This window comes from Opisthocomus hoazin, chromosome 3, assembly GCF_030867145.1.
Source record: "Opisthocomus hoazin isolate bOpiHoa1 chromosome 3, bOpiHoa1.hap1, whole genome shotgun sequence".
Taxonomy (NCBI): Eukaryota; Metazoa; Chordata; class Aves; order Opisthocomiformes; family Opisthocomidae; genus Opisthocomus; species Opisthocomus hoazin.
The window spans coordinates 93,833,066-93,849,637 of NC_134416.1; the positions used below are offsets into that span (position 1 = coordinate 93,833,066).

The 16,572-nt window shown below is 46.8% G+C and overlaps 1 protein-coding gene across 1 annotated transcript in view; it reads left to right on the forward strand.

Moving 5' to 3' along the window:
• The first annotated feature begins 5,539 nt into the window (after positions 1 to 5,539).
• The window catches only part of MBOAT1 (membrane bound glycerophospholipid O-acyltransferase 1), a 60,353-nt gene continuing 49,320 nt past the window's right edge, over positions 5,540 to 16,572 (forward strand). Inside the window, exon 1 of the mRNA XM_075417082.1 lies at positions 5,540 to 5,656. Coding sequence (XP_075273197.1) covers positions 5,567 to 5,656 — 90 coding nt within the window. The 5' untranslated portion in view covers positions 5,540 to 5,566. The remainder of the gene's footprint in view (positions 5,657 to 16,572) is intronic.

Below are 16,572 nucleotides of genomic sequence, written 5' to 3' on the forward strand. Positions count from 1 at the left end.
GACACTAAAGAAAAATGATGTTGCCTGTGAAAGTACAATGCAAAGAAGCTGAAAAGTCATGCTATTTTAAATTCTCTGTGTTCTGTTTTCATCTGACACAGGTAAAAAGAGTTATGCTGGATCCACTGACGGTTCCTAGTAAACTTAAACCTGGAATTCTGAAGGAGTGTTACTATCAAAAACTTTCATGCACTACGATCTGCTTTTACACAAGTGTTTGGAAAATCCTTTCTTAAGAATAGAAACATCATTATTGAAATAGTTGTTTAGCATAAAACATTATTTCAATAGTCCCGCACATCTTCTCTTTTCTTTATAAAATCCTTCTCTTGATTTCCTTCAATGTAGCTGAACCGAAATCTCCATATGTCCAGTGGTTACTGCCCGGATCCTGAACTGCTTCCGTGAACCTCTACCTTTCTTATATTAGTTTTGAGAAATTAGTATTAAACTTCCATTTTTTGCAATTTCTCATTTCTTAAAGCACAAAATGCCCTTCCAGGTTTTTATTTCCAAGCTGTATTACACGGTGAGTCTTCCACGTCTCAAAATGTTACTGAATGAAGAGATGTAGAGCTCACTAAAAGATCCGATATAAACCAACTTCTTTTCAATCCACTAGTAAACGAGGAAAAAGAATCCTATATTTACATGTGCCTGCCCTGTGACCACTGGCTTTATTAAAGGTCAAGAGATCCCTCTCAGCAGCAGGAAGCAAACTCAGCTGTAAAATTATCTCAGGTCTAGACACTGAAGGCCTCATATTGGTAGAACGAATCACAACCTATAAAGTATATGTAAACCTCTGTTCGTTGTCTTCTATTGTCTTAAATTTTGCATCAATAGATGCTGATTTTAATTCACTATTATCTGAAAATACTAAAAAACATTATCCCATGATCTCTGAAGGAGGATAAATGAGCAGGTAATACTCTCTTTCAATAATGGTGAAGGCCATCAGTGCTATTACGTTATAGCCATGCAGACATTCAGATATTACCTAGAAAAAAGTGCCCAGCCACTTTCTCCCTCAGTTGCTCAGCTTTGCTTCTTGTAATATCGTCTATCTTCTAGACCTGCAGTTCATCCACAGGCCACCATCGTCCCCACGCCTGAATTTCCGATGTCAAAAGGAATCAACATTGAAAAAAAACCCATTCTCCTTCATCCTGAAGCAAAAGGAGCACAGGAGTAATTTCTAGCTCATCTCTGGTGAGTTTCATTCACACACATAAGATACCTGATGGGCACTTTCACATTTCTTTAACCACGGAATCAAATTCATGGTTTCTCCCCCCACCACCACTTTTTCCAACCTTTTCTGGATTCTTCCAAAATGAATGTTTGCAAGGCAAGAGTTTAAAACACCTGTGCAAAGACAAAAGGGATTTTTTACTGGCAGACTAACATTTCTATTGATGAGATCATTCTAGGTGTCTTACAGTGTCGCTACACTGCTCTCGGGTGCTGCACCGGCAACCTTCATTCCTGTGTTTCCTAACTATTAAATGACTGTCTTTGTGACTTCTCCACATTGTCCAGTGAATTGTCTTCTACTGCTTAAATTATAAACCAAAAACCTTCCACTGAAGAGCGACACTCACCGTATGGAAGCATATCAATCAGGCAGGGTTAGTGAGCAGTGCTCACTTCCGTATACAAACTGGTAGAGTTTGTACAGCAAACGATGAAATGGGTAGACACCCAGGTGACTGTGATATAACAGCGAAACCACAGCCCTTGTACAGACGTTACACATCGCAAATCCATTAGTGTTCTCTGGACACTAAGGGTGATCCTGCCAAGAAAGTATATTTGTATTTCCAGATTGTTGGGGGTAAGGTTTCTCACCCACAGAAAGAAACAATCACAGAATAGTACGGACTACTCCCTCCTGGATTAATAGCTGTTTCAAAGGAATTAAATAAAGGATGAGAATAAATGTTGAGTTGGAAATCAATACAAAGGAATCTGTCCTGTTGAACACATCGAGTTTTTGGAAAAGGAGAAAAGCAGGCAAAGTTAGGAAGGATATGAAATAATTCATGATAATCAAAGCTTCATTATACAGTTGCAACAGATTTCACAATATTGTATGCTGGGGCAATTTAAAGACTGTTAAAATTTAATATTGATAAATGTAAACAGGAAAAAGCAACTCTTGATTATATGTACACATGCTAGGCTCTAAATTACCTATTACCTTTGAGAAAATAGACTTTGAAGTCACTGGGAATGATGTTAGCAATTCTTGGTAAAAGAATATAGACTAAAACATTATGCTATCCCATAAACGTATAGTCCTTCCATTTCAAAAACAGGCATAGAAAAGTGTGAAAAGGAGGAATAAAGATATCAATAACTTTCACATAATGAGAGATTAAACAGACTCTTCAGTGAGGACAAGAGACAATTCAGGATATATAAAGTTATGAATAGCATGGGAGAGGTGATTAAGCAATGATTACTCACTTATTTCTCACAGCACAAGAACAAGACAGCACCCAATGAGATTACAAGGCAGCTGCTTTAAAACAAGCCAAAGGAAGTGCTTTTTCATACAGCACAAAATTAAATAGCGGAACTCATGGGATACTGTGGAGGTCAAAAATATAAGTGAATTCAAAAAATATTAGAAATGTAACATAGGCCCATCAGAGCTATTAAACACGATATTCTAGATTAAATTTCCATCTGGGGAAGTCCTGATGGCTAGAAGCTGGGAGAGTACAAAGCAAAAAGGATTGCTCTATATTTGCCAGGTTTCCTGTGTGCCTTGTCTAAGCACCCACAATTGTCACTGTCAGAGACAAGCGACCTAAGCAACCTTTTGGTCTGACCACTTATGTCTACTTTTACACCTTGTAGGTGGTCCTGCCAGTGGAGAAGTGGGTGGCAGACAGTGACATACAAGTTCCATGTGCAAATCAGTTCATAAACACTGTAGCAGCGTAAAGATACTTAAGATCAGTCTATTCAAGCTCCTTTGGGTGTGGGAGATCTTTCTAGCCCAAGTGCAGTATATCACGGACGTACCTTTGCTGAGCCAGCCTGGGTCCAGGAGCGTGCTCTCAGCTGGATTTAGCCCTGTCGAATGTCCCTTGGCCCATGCAGTGCCAGGTCAGCTGTCTCCTGTCGCAGGGCTTCCCCTTCCAGGGGCACAGACTCCGCATAACACGCTGCACAGCTGGGTCTACACATCTGTAAAACCCTGCAACCAAGCTAGTAAAGCTCCCCCAGAAAGAGACGCACCGAAGACTGCACTGAGGACGCATCAAAGCAAGCTCTCCAGGTGACAGCTCAGGTCTGGAGGCAGAATCTACCTTCTCTTTCTTTTGGGGTTGTACCAGCCTTCCGTGACTGAGCTGTACAGCTGACAGTATCATGCTTACGTGTTTCGAAGCTACTAGCTAAGTAAGAAAAGGAACGCTGAAACTCACGAATACTAGTTTTCAACTCCAGCAAGTCTTCCAATAACTCCAGTTCTTTCCTCCCCTGTTGCCACTCTCATCTTCTCCTGCCTCTCTCCCCAGTGCTTTCATCTTAATACCATCTTGCCTTTCTTCTCAAACTTCTGTCCCACCCCCTGCTTGCTGATACACCTTCCACACCAATCCTGTCCTTCTAACCACAGCTGCCTTTGCTTCTCTTCTTTCCTATCCGTAGCCAGCTTTGCTCTAGTTTCCTTCACTGGGCTTCTTGTGCTAACCCACTTCGGAATCACCGTGTTCCTCCTTCTCATGCTCTTGCTCCTGGCTTTCTCCACCTGTCTTTTTCTCCTTCCAGATGTTTTCTGGAGCAGCTGTTTCCACCACTGCACAAAGCCCAGATGGCCGGGTACTGACTATAGAGAGACTGGCACGCTCTTCTCGGTTCCTGCGCCTGGAGCCCTGTGCTGTCCCACTCTGCTCCTGTAGTGCCAGAAATAGATGGGGCTTAGCCACACAGAGGAAATGTGAGGGGCTGAAGAATGCTTATGGTCTTCAGAGATGTTATGTGCTGACCTCCTGGGTCTCCACATGGCTTAAGTGGGGTTTTTTTTCCCCAGAACTCTGGCAGTTGGTCACTCTTCAGTAGTTTCACAGCGACAGGCATTTCCTTTATTCCAGGACCACTGCCACATCTAAACTTGGAGACACCATCCCAGAGATACAACATTTCCACAGTGAAAAAGCTTTGAGAATACCTGCAGTGCGTGTGTAATAAATCACTTTTACTCTGTTCCCCAATGCAGGTCCATGGTTTCAGTGGAAGCTCAACAAGCAGCCCCGTTCTGGCGGACACGGCCCATGGAAAGTTCCAGCCAGATAGTTCCAGGCTGGCAAATTTTAAACAACTGGAAAGAGAGACTTCTAATGGGAAATGTTAGGTAGTCTCACGTGTGGCCTTCCAAACTGCATACTCTCCCTCCTTTAAGTACGTGTGTGCATGTATGTATGTACAGCCGTATAGATTCAAACTGCATCCACTTAAACACTACCATTAGGACAACATTGTTGCTGTAAAACTCCTTCCCTACTGAACGATTTTTGCCTGGGTTTCCCAGCACAGCACAGCACTGCCTTGCACGGGACACGCAGGACACTCGGAACAAACCACGCTAGTACTGCAGCCACTATACAGTTCCAGCTACCGCAGTCGGCAATTATGTGAAGCAGAGAAAATGATGGGCCTGCTAACGAGCCTGGAGAGCCAGCGAAGAACCTGTGGGGTATTTGGGGTTCCGAGCGCGTCAGCTTTGCCGCGCTGCCCGAGTTCTCCTTGCGGCACAGGGCTGCGTCGCCCGGGCCCGGCGTCAGCCTGCCACAGGCCGCCCTGGCAGAAGCCCCTTCACAGCGGCCGTGTTTCACGTGGCAGATGAACCTCCCATCACTTCAAACCCCTACTCCTTTGTTATTTTTTCCCTTATCAAGGAAAACTCGGTGTTTTCCCGAACCACGCGCATCTCGGTCCCCAGCGACGCGACCCGCAGGCCGAACGCGAGGTAATTCCCCATTAAAACCAGCAGCACTCCTAACAGCCATGGCTGCAAAAAAAAAAACCCGTGTCTGGGCGAAAAAAAACCCCACGGAAACCTCGCCCCAGCGGCCCGGGCTGCGGAAGCCCGGCGCTCCTCGGCCCGGCCCGGCAGCTGGGCCCGCGGCTGCTGGCGGGGGCCCGGCTGCACCAAGCCCGCCCGGCCCACAGCGAGCCCCGCCCCGCTCCTCTCCGAGCGCTGCCGCCGCGGCCTCAGCCGCTGGGCCGTTATAACCGACCGGCCGCCATAACCGGCCACCGCCCCGGGCGAGCTCGGCTGCCTGCCTGCCCCCCCACCCCCCTTCTCCTGGGGGGCGGCAGGTGAGGCCCCGGCAGCGGCCAGGCCTCTGCGCGCCCCACCCCGCCCCCGGCCGTTGGCAGCGGCCCCGCCCCGCCGAGCGCCCCCTGCGGCCCGGCGGGCGCGGCGCGGCGCGGGGCGGCGGCCGGCGGGCGCGGCGCGGCGCGGGTCGGCTCGGCTCTGCTCGGCGCGGTGCGGGTGCGGTGTGGTGCGGGCGGGCGGGCGCAGGTGAGCCGGGGGGGGGGATGCAGCATGGCCGAGCCGCCCGGCGCCCCGCCCCGCACCACCGGCTCCACGTTGCTGCACCCGCTGAGCGCGCTGCTGGGCATCCCGCTGGACCAGGTGAGGCTGCGCGGCGGGACGGGACGGGACGGGACGGGACGGAGCCCCGGCGGGAAGCCTTGGATCGTCGGCGGGGGGGGAAGGGACCGCGCACGGCGGGGCGAGGTGGGGCCGGGCCGGGCCGGGCCGGGCGGGCTGCGGCGCTGGAAGCCCTCCGGTTCTCCCGGCGATGCCTGGCGCAAGCAGGCGGGTCCCGGGGCTGAGGTGCCGGCCCGGCTGCGGGCGGCGGTCGGGCGGGGGGACCGGTGCCGTTACCTCGGGGCGCCGGCTGCGGGTCCGCGGGCGCGAGCCCACCCCCCCCACTCCCCCCCTTCGTTGTCCCTCGGGTCCGGGCGCACCTGCCGCCTCCCCGCGTCCTGTCGAGCCCGGTCGGGGAGTCGGTGGCGGGCGGGAGGAGCCGCCGCCGGACCGGGGCGAGGGGAGGTTGACCTGTTGCTCGGAGGGACCGGGGCGGCAGGGGCGGGCTGGTGAGAAATCGACGGGAGGTTGAGGTTTGTTTGCTTTCCTCTGTTTGCAGAGTGGCTGGTGCTAGGTGTCGTTTTTTACTACTGTTTAGTTTTGAAGTTAAGAAATACATCGTTTTATAGATTAAACCCCTACATCTAACCATACCACTTTTTCCTTTTTTTAACAGAAAGCAGTTTTTGATGCAAAAAAGAGCTCTGTTGCTCAACACTAAAACAGTCCAGCAATAAAGGCGTAGAATTATAAGCTATGAGTTTAGGAGAAGGTGCATGTACAGCGATAACTTCTTTTTTGAGGTATTCTGTGCCACGACTGGTCAGTGTGGGAACACTGAAGGAACCGGGAATAGCAAACGCTTGCTGTTCCAGCTGGCTTGCGGCAGCGCGGTGCGCGTACGGTGTTAGGCTGACTGGGTCACCGAACAATGAAGACTTGACAGACTGCAGTTTTCCTTTCTAAGCCTTCCAAAACTCGTCCTTCCATTCAGCCAAGGTGATACAAAGGCGATGTTGTCCGTGGAGAAAACTTCCCCCCGTGCCCTTCCGGGCCTGAGGATGCTGCGCTGCGTCTGGTTACGTGCGGTGTTTGTCCCAGGACCCCGGTCTCAGGGGTGCTGATGGCGGGCGCCTGCGTGCCTGGTGGTTTGTGGCTGGAGCCCACACCAGAAAGCGGGGGGCACGTGCCCCGGGGTTTGCGGCGTGCTGGCACCGGTGCCCTCCCTGCAAAGAACCCAGCTGGCTCCAGCAGCGTGGAGCAGCGGTGGGCCAGGAGGAACCCCCCCTTGCTGGAGTTCCTCACAGAACTATGATGCTTAAACGCAGCTTTCCTCACCTTAAAATCACACACACCCCCTCCACCCCGGGATCCTGCTTAATTGTCCCTATGAGATTATGCTATCAGTCATTTAAAAAGTCTCCCCTGCTCCTCTTACCCCACTGCACTATGCGGGACTGTGCCGAGTGTCAGAGGTTTCTGCTGCCCTGAGGTAGGAAATACCCAAATGGCTGCCTGCAAGCGCTGTGCCACCACTATCCCTCAAATGGCATCAGTTTTAAGTCCGACCTGCGGTGCCGATGCCCTCGGGAACAAAATAAAACCACTTTCAACCCTTTCACAGAGCTCTTTTGCCAGGTGGGTTGGCTACATTTGTCACTAGAATGAGAGAGGGCTTTCGCTGAGAGGGAAAAGTTCTCTCGCTCCTCTGCGCAGGGTGGAGGTCTGCACATGAAAGACTGTTTTGCTAGATGTGAATCCCATGTGTAGCAGGGACCGGTTTCATACGAGTCCCTTCCTGCAGCGCTGACGGGCTCTCTGCGCCTTCCGCTCAGTGGCTGGGCTGGACAGGGGAGGTGATCTCTGGTTTGTCACTGTATGTCAGCCTCATCGCGCCTGGCCTGTGGGACGCTGACAGCCTAAATCTCCCTCGGGCCGGTGTGGCTGGCAGTTCCCCGGGCTCGCCCTGAGCCTTCAGAAGTGCCCAGAGAGCGAGAGACAAAGGCGCGCGGGTGGAGTTCAGACCCTTCGGGTTACTGTGAGAGCTGTTTGCGCGAAGTGGACGGAGGGCTTGTCCCTGCTTTTGTATCGATGGTTTTCCAGGAGGTCTGTGCTATGAGTTCAGCCTACGAGAAAGACCAGAAAAAAAGCTGGGCTGGAGGTCTGAAAAGTGAAAGCGATGATCGTTACCCTTCCATAGCAGGGGCAGAGAAGCTGCAGCAATCGTAGGTGAAAAATGTTTTTGTCATCTGAGAAGCAGCTGTTGTATCACTCACTGTGGGCAGCACGGACGAACATGAAAATGTCCTTTTTCACATTGGTCATTTTCTTCATTTTAAAAAACTCCAACTTTGTTTTAAAAAAAGCATAGAATGACAGAGGGTGCAATTCCTAGCTGCACCGTGTACCTGGCACACTTTTCACGTTTTGTTTAGTAGAGGGTGTATTGCATGAGAACATAGCGGTGTTTTCTGCTTTAGGTGCTAAAATAATCCCGATGTCTCAGCATGTATTTGCATGTCTCTTTAACGGATGATTTATCTTTGAATTTAGCATTGAAATATTATTTTTCAAGAAGTGCTATATTCAGTAACAAGACTAATGAGCTTGAAAGAGGATGAAAAGACTCTCTGTGTTCCAATCATTCTCATATCCCAGGAAAGCAGACTTTGAAGTTTAGCTGACTGGTGTTCTAAAAATATCTTGCTAGGTCAATGACATACCTCCAGCAGCATTTGGAAAAGAGTTTTGAGTTTGTTTGTTTTTTCCTTATCACATATGCCCCAAATCACTGTCTCTGGAACATTGTCCCTCTAGTATGCTTATACAGTAACTTTTGGCAAAGTATATACTTTTTCTGTCATATATGCCCTAAATGACTAGTTTTAGAAGGTCGTCCTCTACCATAAATTAGTGAAATATAGGAAGTTAAACATTAAACTTTTAATAGTGTAATATCTGTAAACAAAGTGCATGTGTGTATAAATACAGTGAAGAAATAAATACACTATTTAAAGGTATATTAAAACTAAGTTTAATGGCAGCATTTATGCATTTGTAGTTTTACCGTGCCTTCCCAAGCCCTAGGCATCTCTAGAAGTAATTCAGAATCAAGGGGTTAAGACATAAGATTAAAATGTTTCACTTCTCAAGGTTATTTTTCAGTACCCTTGATATCCCAGCTCACCTGTTGCCTTAGAAGTAGGAGCCCAAATGCAAATCTTCGACTGCTGTACAACAAATTGTACATTTTAACAGGCCTTACGCTGACCTATGTCAGACAATACTGAGTTTGTTGACTTTCGGGGAAATATGTTCCGTGTTCAAGGAGACTCTGTCAAGAAAATACATTAGCATCTTCTCCTGTTTATGTCGGAGGGCTTTTAACTTCGGTCTTTTCATGGAGGAGGCCAACCGTGTTTCCCTAAAGAGGGGAAAATGTGTGTTTAAACTGAATTTTGGATGCTTTGGCTGCTGGTTATACACCTTATTTGTCATTTTAATCGTTTCGTTTGAGCTGGTCTGCATAGTTGTGTTTTGGCAGCAGTTTAAATAAAACACCAACTCTGTGGGGGGACTATGGGACATGCCTCTGAGTCTTGAGATAGCTGAAGTATTAGAGATGTCTTCCCACCATTCCTTGGGTTTGAATAGCTCTCTGGCCAAAGCATGCTGATGAATTGGTTTAAAAAGGAGAAAGAAGAAAAAAGTGTATGGGTATTTTTTTATTTTACAAAACTCAACATGAGTTCTGATCTCAAAATCAGGAGTTGTTTTGCCAAATTTCACATTTTTCAGCTCTTCTGCTGTCTGACTTCAGTTTTGCTTCTATGCTTTTTGGTTTAGTCAGCAGATTTGTTAGTCCCAGCCCTCTTTGCTTGACTTTTCTAACCCACTTTTCAGGCAGTGAAAATCCAGATAAAAAATTAGCTGGCTCAGAACTCAACAGGCTGGGAACTTTAAGGTTCCTTTAATGGTCATCACTAGGAGCATTAGAAGACGCAGTGCTGAAGGAAAAAACAAATGTTAGCGATTGAAGCGAGATAAATAAAGATGGAAGTTCACTGAGGACACAAGTGGGATTAGTATCAGATTTTTACCTGGAAAAAGCTACTCTAAGGCAGCAGCTGTCCATGTTTGGTATGAACTATGCTACATTTTAATTCCCTCATACCAGTCATCCTGCAATCGAAAATTCAGTGTTTTCATTTTGAATTGCAGCGCTGCTTGTCAGATTTAATGCCTCCCTGCCTGACACCCTCAACTGCAAAAAATAAAGCTGTGTAACTTTTAGTTATTTGATAAACAGCAAGCAAAAACGAAATTTGACATCAACATCTTAAAACACATTTATAGAGAGAGATTACTTAGGTTGCCAGACCAACTTTAATTTCAGCATTTTCTGACTTTCCAGTACCCAGATTTATAAAATGATTGTCCTTAAATCGGGAGCTTTTTACTATAATGCCATGAAGGCCAGAGCGCTTGGTTTAAAGAACAGAGACGTAGTCTGGCTGACCCTGTTTTGGGTCCCCAGTTAAATGGGCGCCCAGAGGCAGGGCAGTTCGTAGGGCTTTGCTGTGCGTTCGGAGCAAATCCACTCTCTAACTTGTTGCACCCGCTTGTGCTGAGCCAAAGATTCTGTGTGTTCCTGAGACAGAGGTATAGTGCTTTGCAAAGATGAAGGCCATCTCCAAAGCATTTATTTCTGTTTAGGTCAGCTATTACTAACAGTTGCAATAATACACATTTTCCTCTGCCTTGGAAACCCGTTCTGCCTTCTTCAACGTGTTCCCGCTCAGTTTGGCACTGCAGTCTTGAACCTTGTGGCTGATGTCTTGATACTATGGGTGTAAATATTTCCACATCCCTCATGCCTTGAAAACAAAGTCTGTCCTATGAAGTTTTTCATTTGGCAAGGGACAAAAGTGCAACTGGAATCAGCTGTTTGCAATTTTCCCCCTTTTAAGCACTTTCCTGCTCATTTGTGTTAAATGAGATCTGGAAAAATAAATGTTGAAGTGCTGCGTAAAGTTTCCTGAAACCTTCTCTGCACATGAATCACACCAGCACCGATTTAGTGGTGCTCTGCAGCTATTTTGAGACAATATAAAGCAGTGGCGAAGACTCTTGGGCTCCAGCCTAGGGGTCTAGGCACCGAGCACAGAGCTGGCTCTGTGCTTGCAGGGGAGACCCTGATGCTGAGGACTGACTGCGCCTTGGCCAGGCTGGCAGGGTGCTTAATGCCCTGGCTGCTCCTTGGCTCCTCTTACAGTTCATGAGAATGAGCAGCGCTCGAGGCAGACTTGCACGTGGTAATCCCTGGGCAGGGGGGGCGCGGTGCTGGGCTTGGCACCAGTGCAGAGGTGAATCCAACCTTCTGTACTTGTCCAAAACCAAGTAAAATGCCTGATGTCATTGGTCCATGTTTCTCTTCAGAGTCAAAAAATCCCTCTGTATGTGACCTAGTTGTTACAGGTAGCCTTGAGGGTGCTAAACCTCATCTTCTGGATGCTCGGGTAGTCTAGTGAGGGTACGTAAGGAGGGCTTCCAGAAACTCAGGCTTGCTCTTAAAAGTACAGCCTGATGCATAAATTTCTACTCTCCGTTACTAATAGTGGGAGTGTTGACATAAACATGTAGTTTGGATCAGCAGTGTGCTTTGGGGATGAATCTCCTGCGTGTCCCCACTTAGCACACTTCATATGTTGAAGTGGCCCCAGAGCATCGGCACAGGGTTGCTTTCTGAGAGAGTGCTTCAGCCGCTTAAGAGCACGCTGCTCGCAGCACCAGAGTCCAGCTCCTCCGAAGTGGGACCCTCCAGACGACGAGTCACGTGAATGTGGGGTCCTTGTCCTTAGCTGTTTTGCTCTTCAGACCCACTTCTGCTGCGCCCTGCTAAGACAGGCGCAGTGGAAATCTCAGACCTTCATTTGGTGGTTTCTTCAGAGCATAGCACTGGTCAGGCTTGTTTGGTCACTTCTGACAAGGTGGAATCCAGTCTGTTCTGCGCGGGGCTCGGCTGGGTCAGCCTGTCCTGCTTCTGCCTGCGGGGAGACTGGAAAGTGGAGAAAAATGGCCAAGCGGAAGCCCTTCGGGTGGTCCCTCACCAGAGCGAGGTGTGGGATCGGATCATTCTCCTTGCTTACCATATTGACTGGAAATGTTGATTTTCACTAGTCCTTTTTTCTCTTGCTGAAGGCATTTTAAACAGCTTTTGCAGAATCGCACATGAGCACCAAAGCAAAGACAAAAGCACAAGCAGTAGTTTTGGGGGGGACTAGTTATAGTATGTTGCATCCTTAATGGAGTTGCATGGCAAACAATTTTTTACTGTGTTTTGGGCTTCCCTCATGATAAGAAAATTTCAAACAAAAAAAAAAAGAAATATCAATAATATGAGGAAAAAACCCCTTCTAAACATATTTTTGAATCAAATAAATTGAAACATTTACAAATTCCCAAAGAGTTTGTTCTCAGTCATTCCTCTAAGTTGTAGTAAAATACTCAAATGAAAAATAATTTTTAAACCAAAATTCAAAATATGAACTATACAGCTATACTATCTTATTTTTTTTTTGTAACAGGAAATGGTAGACATTACTCTGAAAACTAGCAAGAAAGTTAGTTAATAAGTCTATAGCGTGACTATTGCCATCCTATCTGGCCCTACACAATACTAAATATTACAGCAATTCTTCATTCCTGGTTTCCCTGTTTCTGGATGCTTTGTCCAGGTGGGATTTGAGGACTCTGAAGATTTACCTGGTGTTCCTGGGTGGCTGGATAATGGGAATTTTGCCCGTGTCCTTGTGTGAATGAACTCTGCAGCACAGCGGGTGGGATGCTGTCTGAAAGCACGTGAGCTGCCTACCTGGATGACTTACGCAGAGGGCAGATACGCCTGAGTGTGTGTATCTGCCTGGTAAGTCCCGGACAAGAATCTCGAAATGCCACGGAACAGCAACTTGAAAAATTATTGATCAATGTCAGATTATATTCTGCAGTCTTCCAGTTCAGTGAGTGAGTCAGGCTGGGGATGCCTGGGAGGGAAAATACTCCTTTAGACCAGTTGTTTGGATTGCATGCAGAATGCTAAAAAACTAAATAACGATTTCAGGCCAAGAAAGAAACTTCAGCTGCTGGCTGTCATACACAGGGTGAGCGTTTGCTTCTTCTACAGGCCCTGGGCTTGTGACAAAAGCTCTAATTAGACTTGAGCAATTTCTTTGTTTGTGGTTTCTCGTTCAAGTGCAGTTTGGCACTGGTATGCAGATAGGGCAGGAATGGGGAAGGCGAAATGACATGGCAAAAACTGAGACGTGTGAGGACCCCCGCTCCCAGCATTCCTCGAGTAACTTCCATGCTCGTTTTTGTGCTCATCTATCGGTTTTGTTTTAAACTTTTTTTCTTTTTAAAGGACAGCTGAGTAGATGAGATTTAATTATTAACTGTTACACCTAGCTTAAACGACATTATAAACTCATGAAAGTATTTTTTTTTCCTTTTATCAGCGCAAGGGAGTGTTAAAGAGTAGTACAGTATTGACCTTATCTCCTGTGCACACACACAGGGTGGGTTCAAATCACTGACTCCTAAGGCTTGCAGTAAGTATTTATACCAGCAAATCCCAGCTGATAGATCAATGATTTATCCGTTGGAGAGAGAGTTTTAGAATGACTTTGTTCACTCTCAAGCGGAGCTGAAGTTGCCTTACATTTATACTTCTGGTGCTGCAGGGTGTCTCAGGATGTGTTGTCAACCACGCTGTGAAGAGGAGGAAAAACAAGCGTAGACAAACAGTTTGGAGTTAAAGGACTTACTTTTGAATTAAATCCAGGTTTTGATGGCAGCATTACACGTCCACAGCGAGTTGTAGGCGCTGTTAGCACCCACGGCTGTTGATGCCCTTGTGTGCGTGTTTGTATTTGGGCTAATTCTCTCGAGGCAAAAAATTGTGGTCTGTAGTTGCCAGAGCAACAACAACACTGCGCTCAGTGTATGGGTGGTGTTCGCCTGTTTTATACCAGTGTGTTGAAAGTGTAGGCATATTGCTGTAGCGCTCGGTGAAACAGGAGAGACTCTTGAGAGAGGAACCATTTGTTTGTTTTTTTATCCAGAGAATGTAACTTTAATTTAGTGTTTCCTTTACCCTTCTCTGCTAGGGCGCCAGTTCATGATTGCAAATGTAACATTGCAGAGAGGAAAATGGGCTCAGCAGTTTGGAAAAAGAAAGTTTTGGAGATGTTCTGCTGATGCTGATCAGCAAATAAAATGACGCTTAGAACAAACAGTGGTCCAGGGCCGAGGGAAATGGGTGACGTAATTACGTTTCTGTCCCATTGTAATTACTTGTGTCGATCGAAAGATGACGGTAGCCGTTCTTTGCCCTGAAACCAGAATGAAAATACGAACGAGATAAAAGAGAAGAAATTACAGGGTAGACTTCTTATACATGCAAAAGCAAAGCGAAGGAGTTGGGTTGTTTGCTTTAGAAATGTGACTGTTAAGAGGGATCATGGTGAAAGTACGCGTGAGCAGCAGAAATGAAATAGACCTAGGACTTCTGCCCTTCTGTCTCCCAGTGCTTCTCCATGTGAAGAGAAAAGTGTGATAACACTGGAAGGCTGCAACAGTGATCTAAATGACGATGTTTTTCATGCAGTCCAAAACTGGACTGTGAAACCCATTTCAACAGGAGGCTGCTAGGGCCAAGAACTTGGCCGGAGCCAGCGAGAACTTGGATGTTTGTATGAAAAACATGAGTATCCAGGGTCAGATACTTAATAGCTTAAAAGGCAAAGCTTTTGGAGGTATTCTTTTGCCAGATCCTTTCGGGGCCCGTCTCCCTGCAGACACTGGTTTCTGGCAGCTCTGCCTCTGGTGTTGCTGATGCTTTTGGGATCCCAAGTCGCTGCTGGCCGTCCCAAGCGTGGCTGCTCCCGTTACAGGTGAGTGGGTCTGCTGGACTTGTCATCCCCTCCCAGGGCTTGGCTCGACACTGGGTTTGTCGCTGGAGTTTCTTCACATGGCGATACGGCGGGAAGCAGCAGATCTCTGTAGGGAAGATCAGCCAAAGCCTGAGAGAGGTCACCTCTCCAGCGTCCCTCTTTCAAGGAGCTCAGGCTACAGCTATCCTTCTAGCAGTTTGTACAGAAAGTAACCGTCCCCTTGTATGCTTTTCAGTGTATTTCCCTCTTGATTTTTCTCTGACTTGTCTGTTCTGATTTTCAACCGTTGGGCGTTTTCGTTGTCTGTTTGCTGAGCATTTCCTCTCTGTTCAGTTCATGCCTGCGTATCTTTAATGCTGTATTTGGGGTTTCATGATCTGAATATTCTCTTTGAAGAGACTACACCAGCAGGTGCCTGGTGTCGTCTGCCTTCATCCTTTCAGAGGGCTCTGACATCCTGATCAGTAGTCTGTTATCTGACTGCTTATCAGTCATACATTTTATGTGCACCTTTACCTCAATTGCCGAACTATGTCGGTCAGGCTTCCTGTTTTTTTTCTCCTGGGTAGAGTTGAGTCAGGGTTTAAATGATTATTGGGCAAAAATTGGCTCTGTATCTGCCTCCTCTGTTTCCTTTTTCTCTGACACTTCAGTTTTTGAGCAGAGTGCCTCAGAAGAGCAGTGTACTGGAGCAGCTCAGAAGACCCCAAACAGCAGGCGTGCCTCAGTTTCCTCTGGTGGGATCGGGCCTTTGCAATTGCCTGGACTAGTTCTGCCTCTGCCAGGGTGGCCTCAGTTATTGCTGCCAGGTGGAACTACTGGCTTATGCTCTGGAGAGGCTCTGGGCAGTCAGTGTGGACCCAGGTCCCTGCTCATCCCCTTCCAAGTCTCCTCTCCCTCGTCCGGCATAAAGTCCGCGCCGGTCGTTGCTCGGGTGCCTTCCAGCGTCAGGGCAGCTGGTACACTGCCACACTGCACTTCAGTGCTACGGTAACGGTGGGGAAAAGTCCATCTGCATTTAGAGATATCTAAAGTTTGCTAAAAATCAAGCATGAAATGCTCTCACAGAGGGCTTCTGAGATAGATAGCCAGATGTTAGTGGTACAAAAGCTTGCGACAGAAAGAGAGATGGAAATAAATTTTGCAAGCCAGTTGTGCAAATCATGCAATGGCCCGGTTCTTTTAAAGCATGGGTTTTTTAGGCTTTATGTGTAAAGGGCTTGTTTGAAAGGCAAGTTATAATTATTTATGCAACTTAAACGATTGTTGAATTTCTTTTCCCTGGCTATGTTCAAGTTCGCAGGGTATTTCGAGAAGAGCTCACTCGGGGTTTCTGGAATTTTGTTGCTGTACTTTGTTTCTTGGACGATAAGTTGCCTGTCGCTGCACAGTAGGAGCATCACTATAATAATTCTAAAACGTAAGGGCATTCTTTTCCTTTTTTCCAAACTGTTAAAGGGGAAAAAATGAGACTTATTCCTGTTGCCTAATGAGTGCTGTCCTTTGTAAAGGAAAGCAAGTTAAGTTTCTGCTATTGCTGACTCATAAGCATGGCAAGAATACGCCTGGGGAAAAATATAATACTGTGGCTAAGTAATACAAACATGGGTGGGTTTTTTTCCTCCTGATATGGCAGTTATCTCTGGAAAATGTCAGTGTTGCAACCCAAAGTTCTGCTGTACTGTGTGCAAACAGAAGTATGGAACTCTAGTAGGGGATATATCAAGAAGGCAGCATGCTTTTAATGAGGCAAGGAAACAAAATCTTTTTTGCTCACATACAATACAGTGCAAATAAAATTAATATATAGCAAAATCTGAGTATATCTTCTTTTTTATTGTTTACTTTACATTTCTTTATGCATATTCACCAACTGACACTTGCTCACGCTGTGTGTTTTCCTGTTACTTTTTGTTTTGATTTGGTTGCTAAGTTTGAAAACTAGGAAATACTTCTTTTTTTTTTTGGAGGGGGTAACCCCTGGAATTCATTCAGGGCATGACTTTT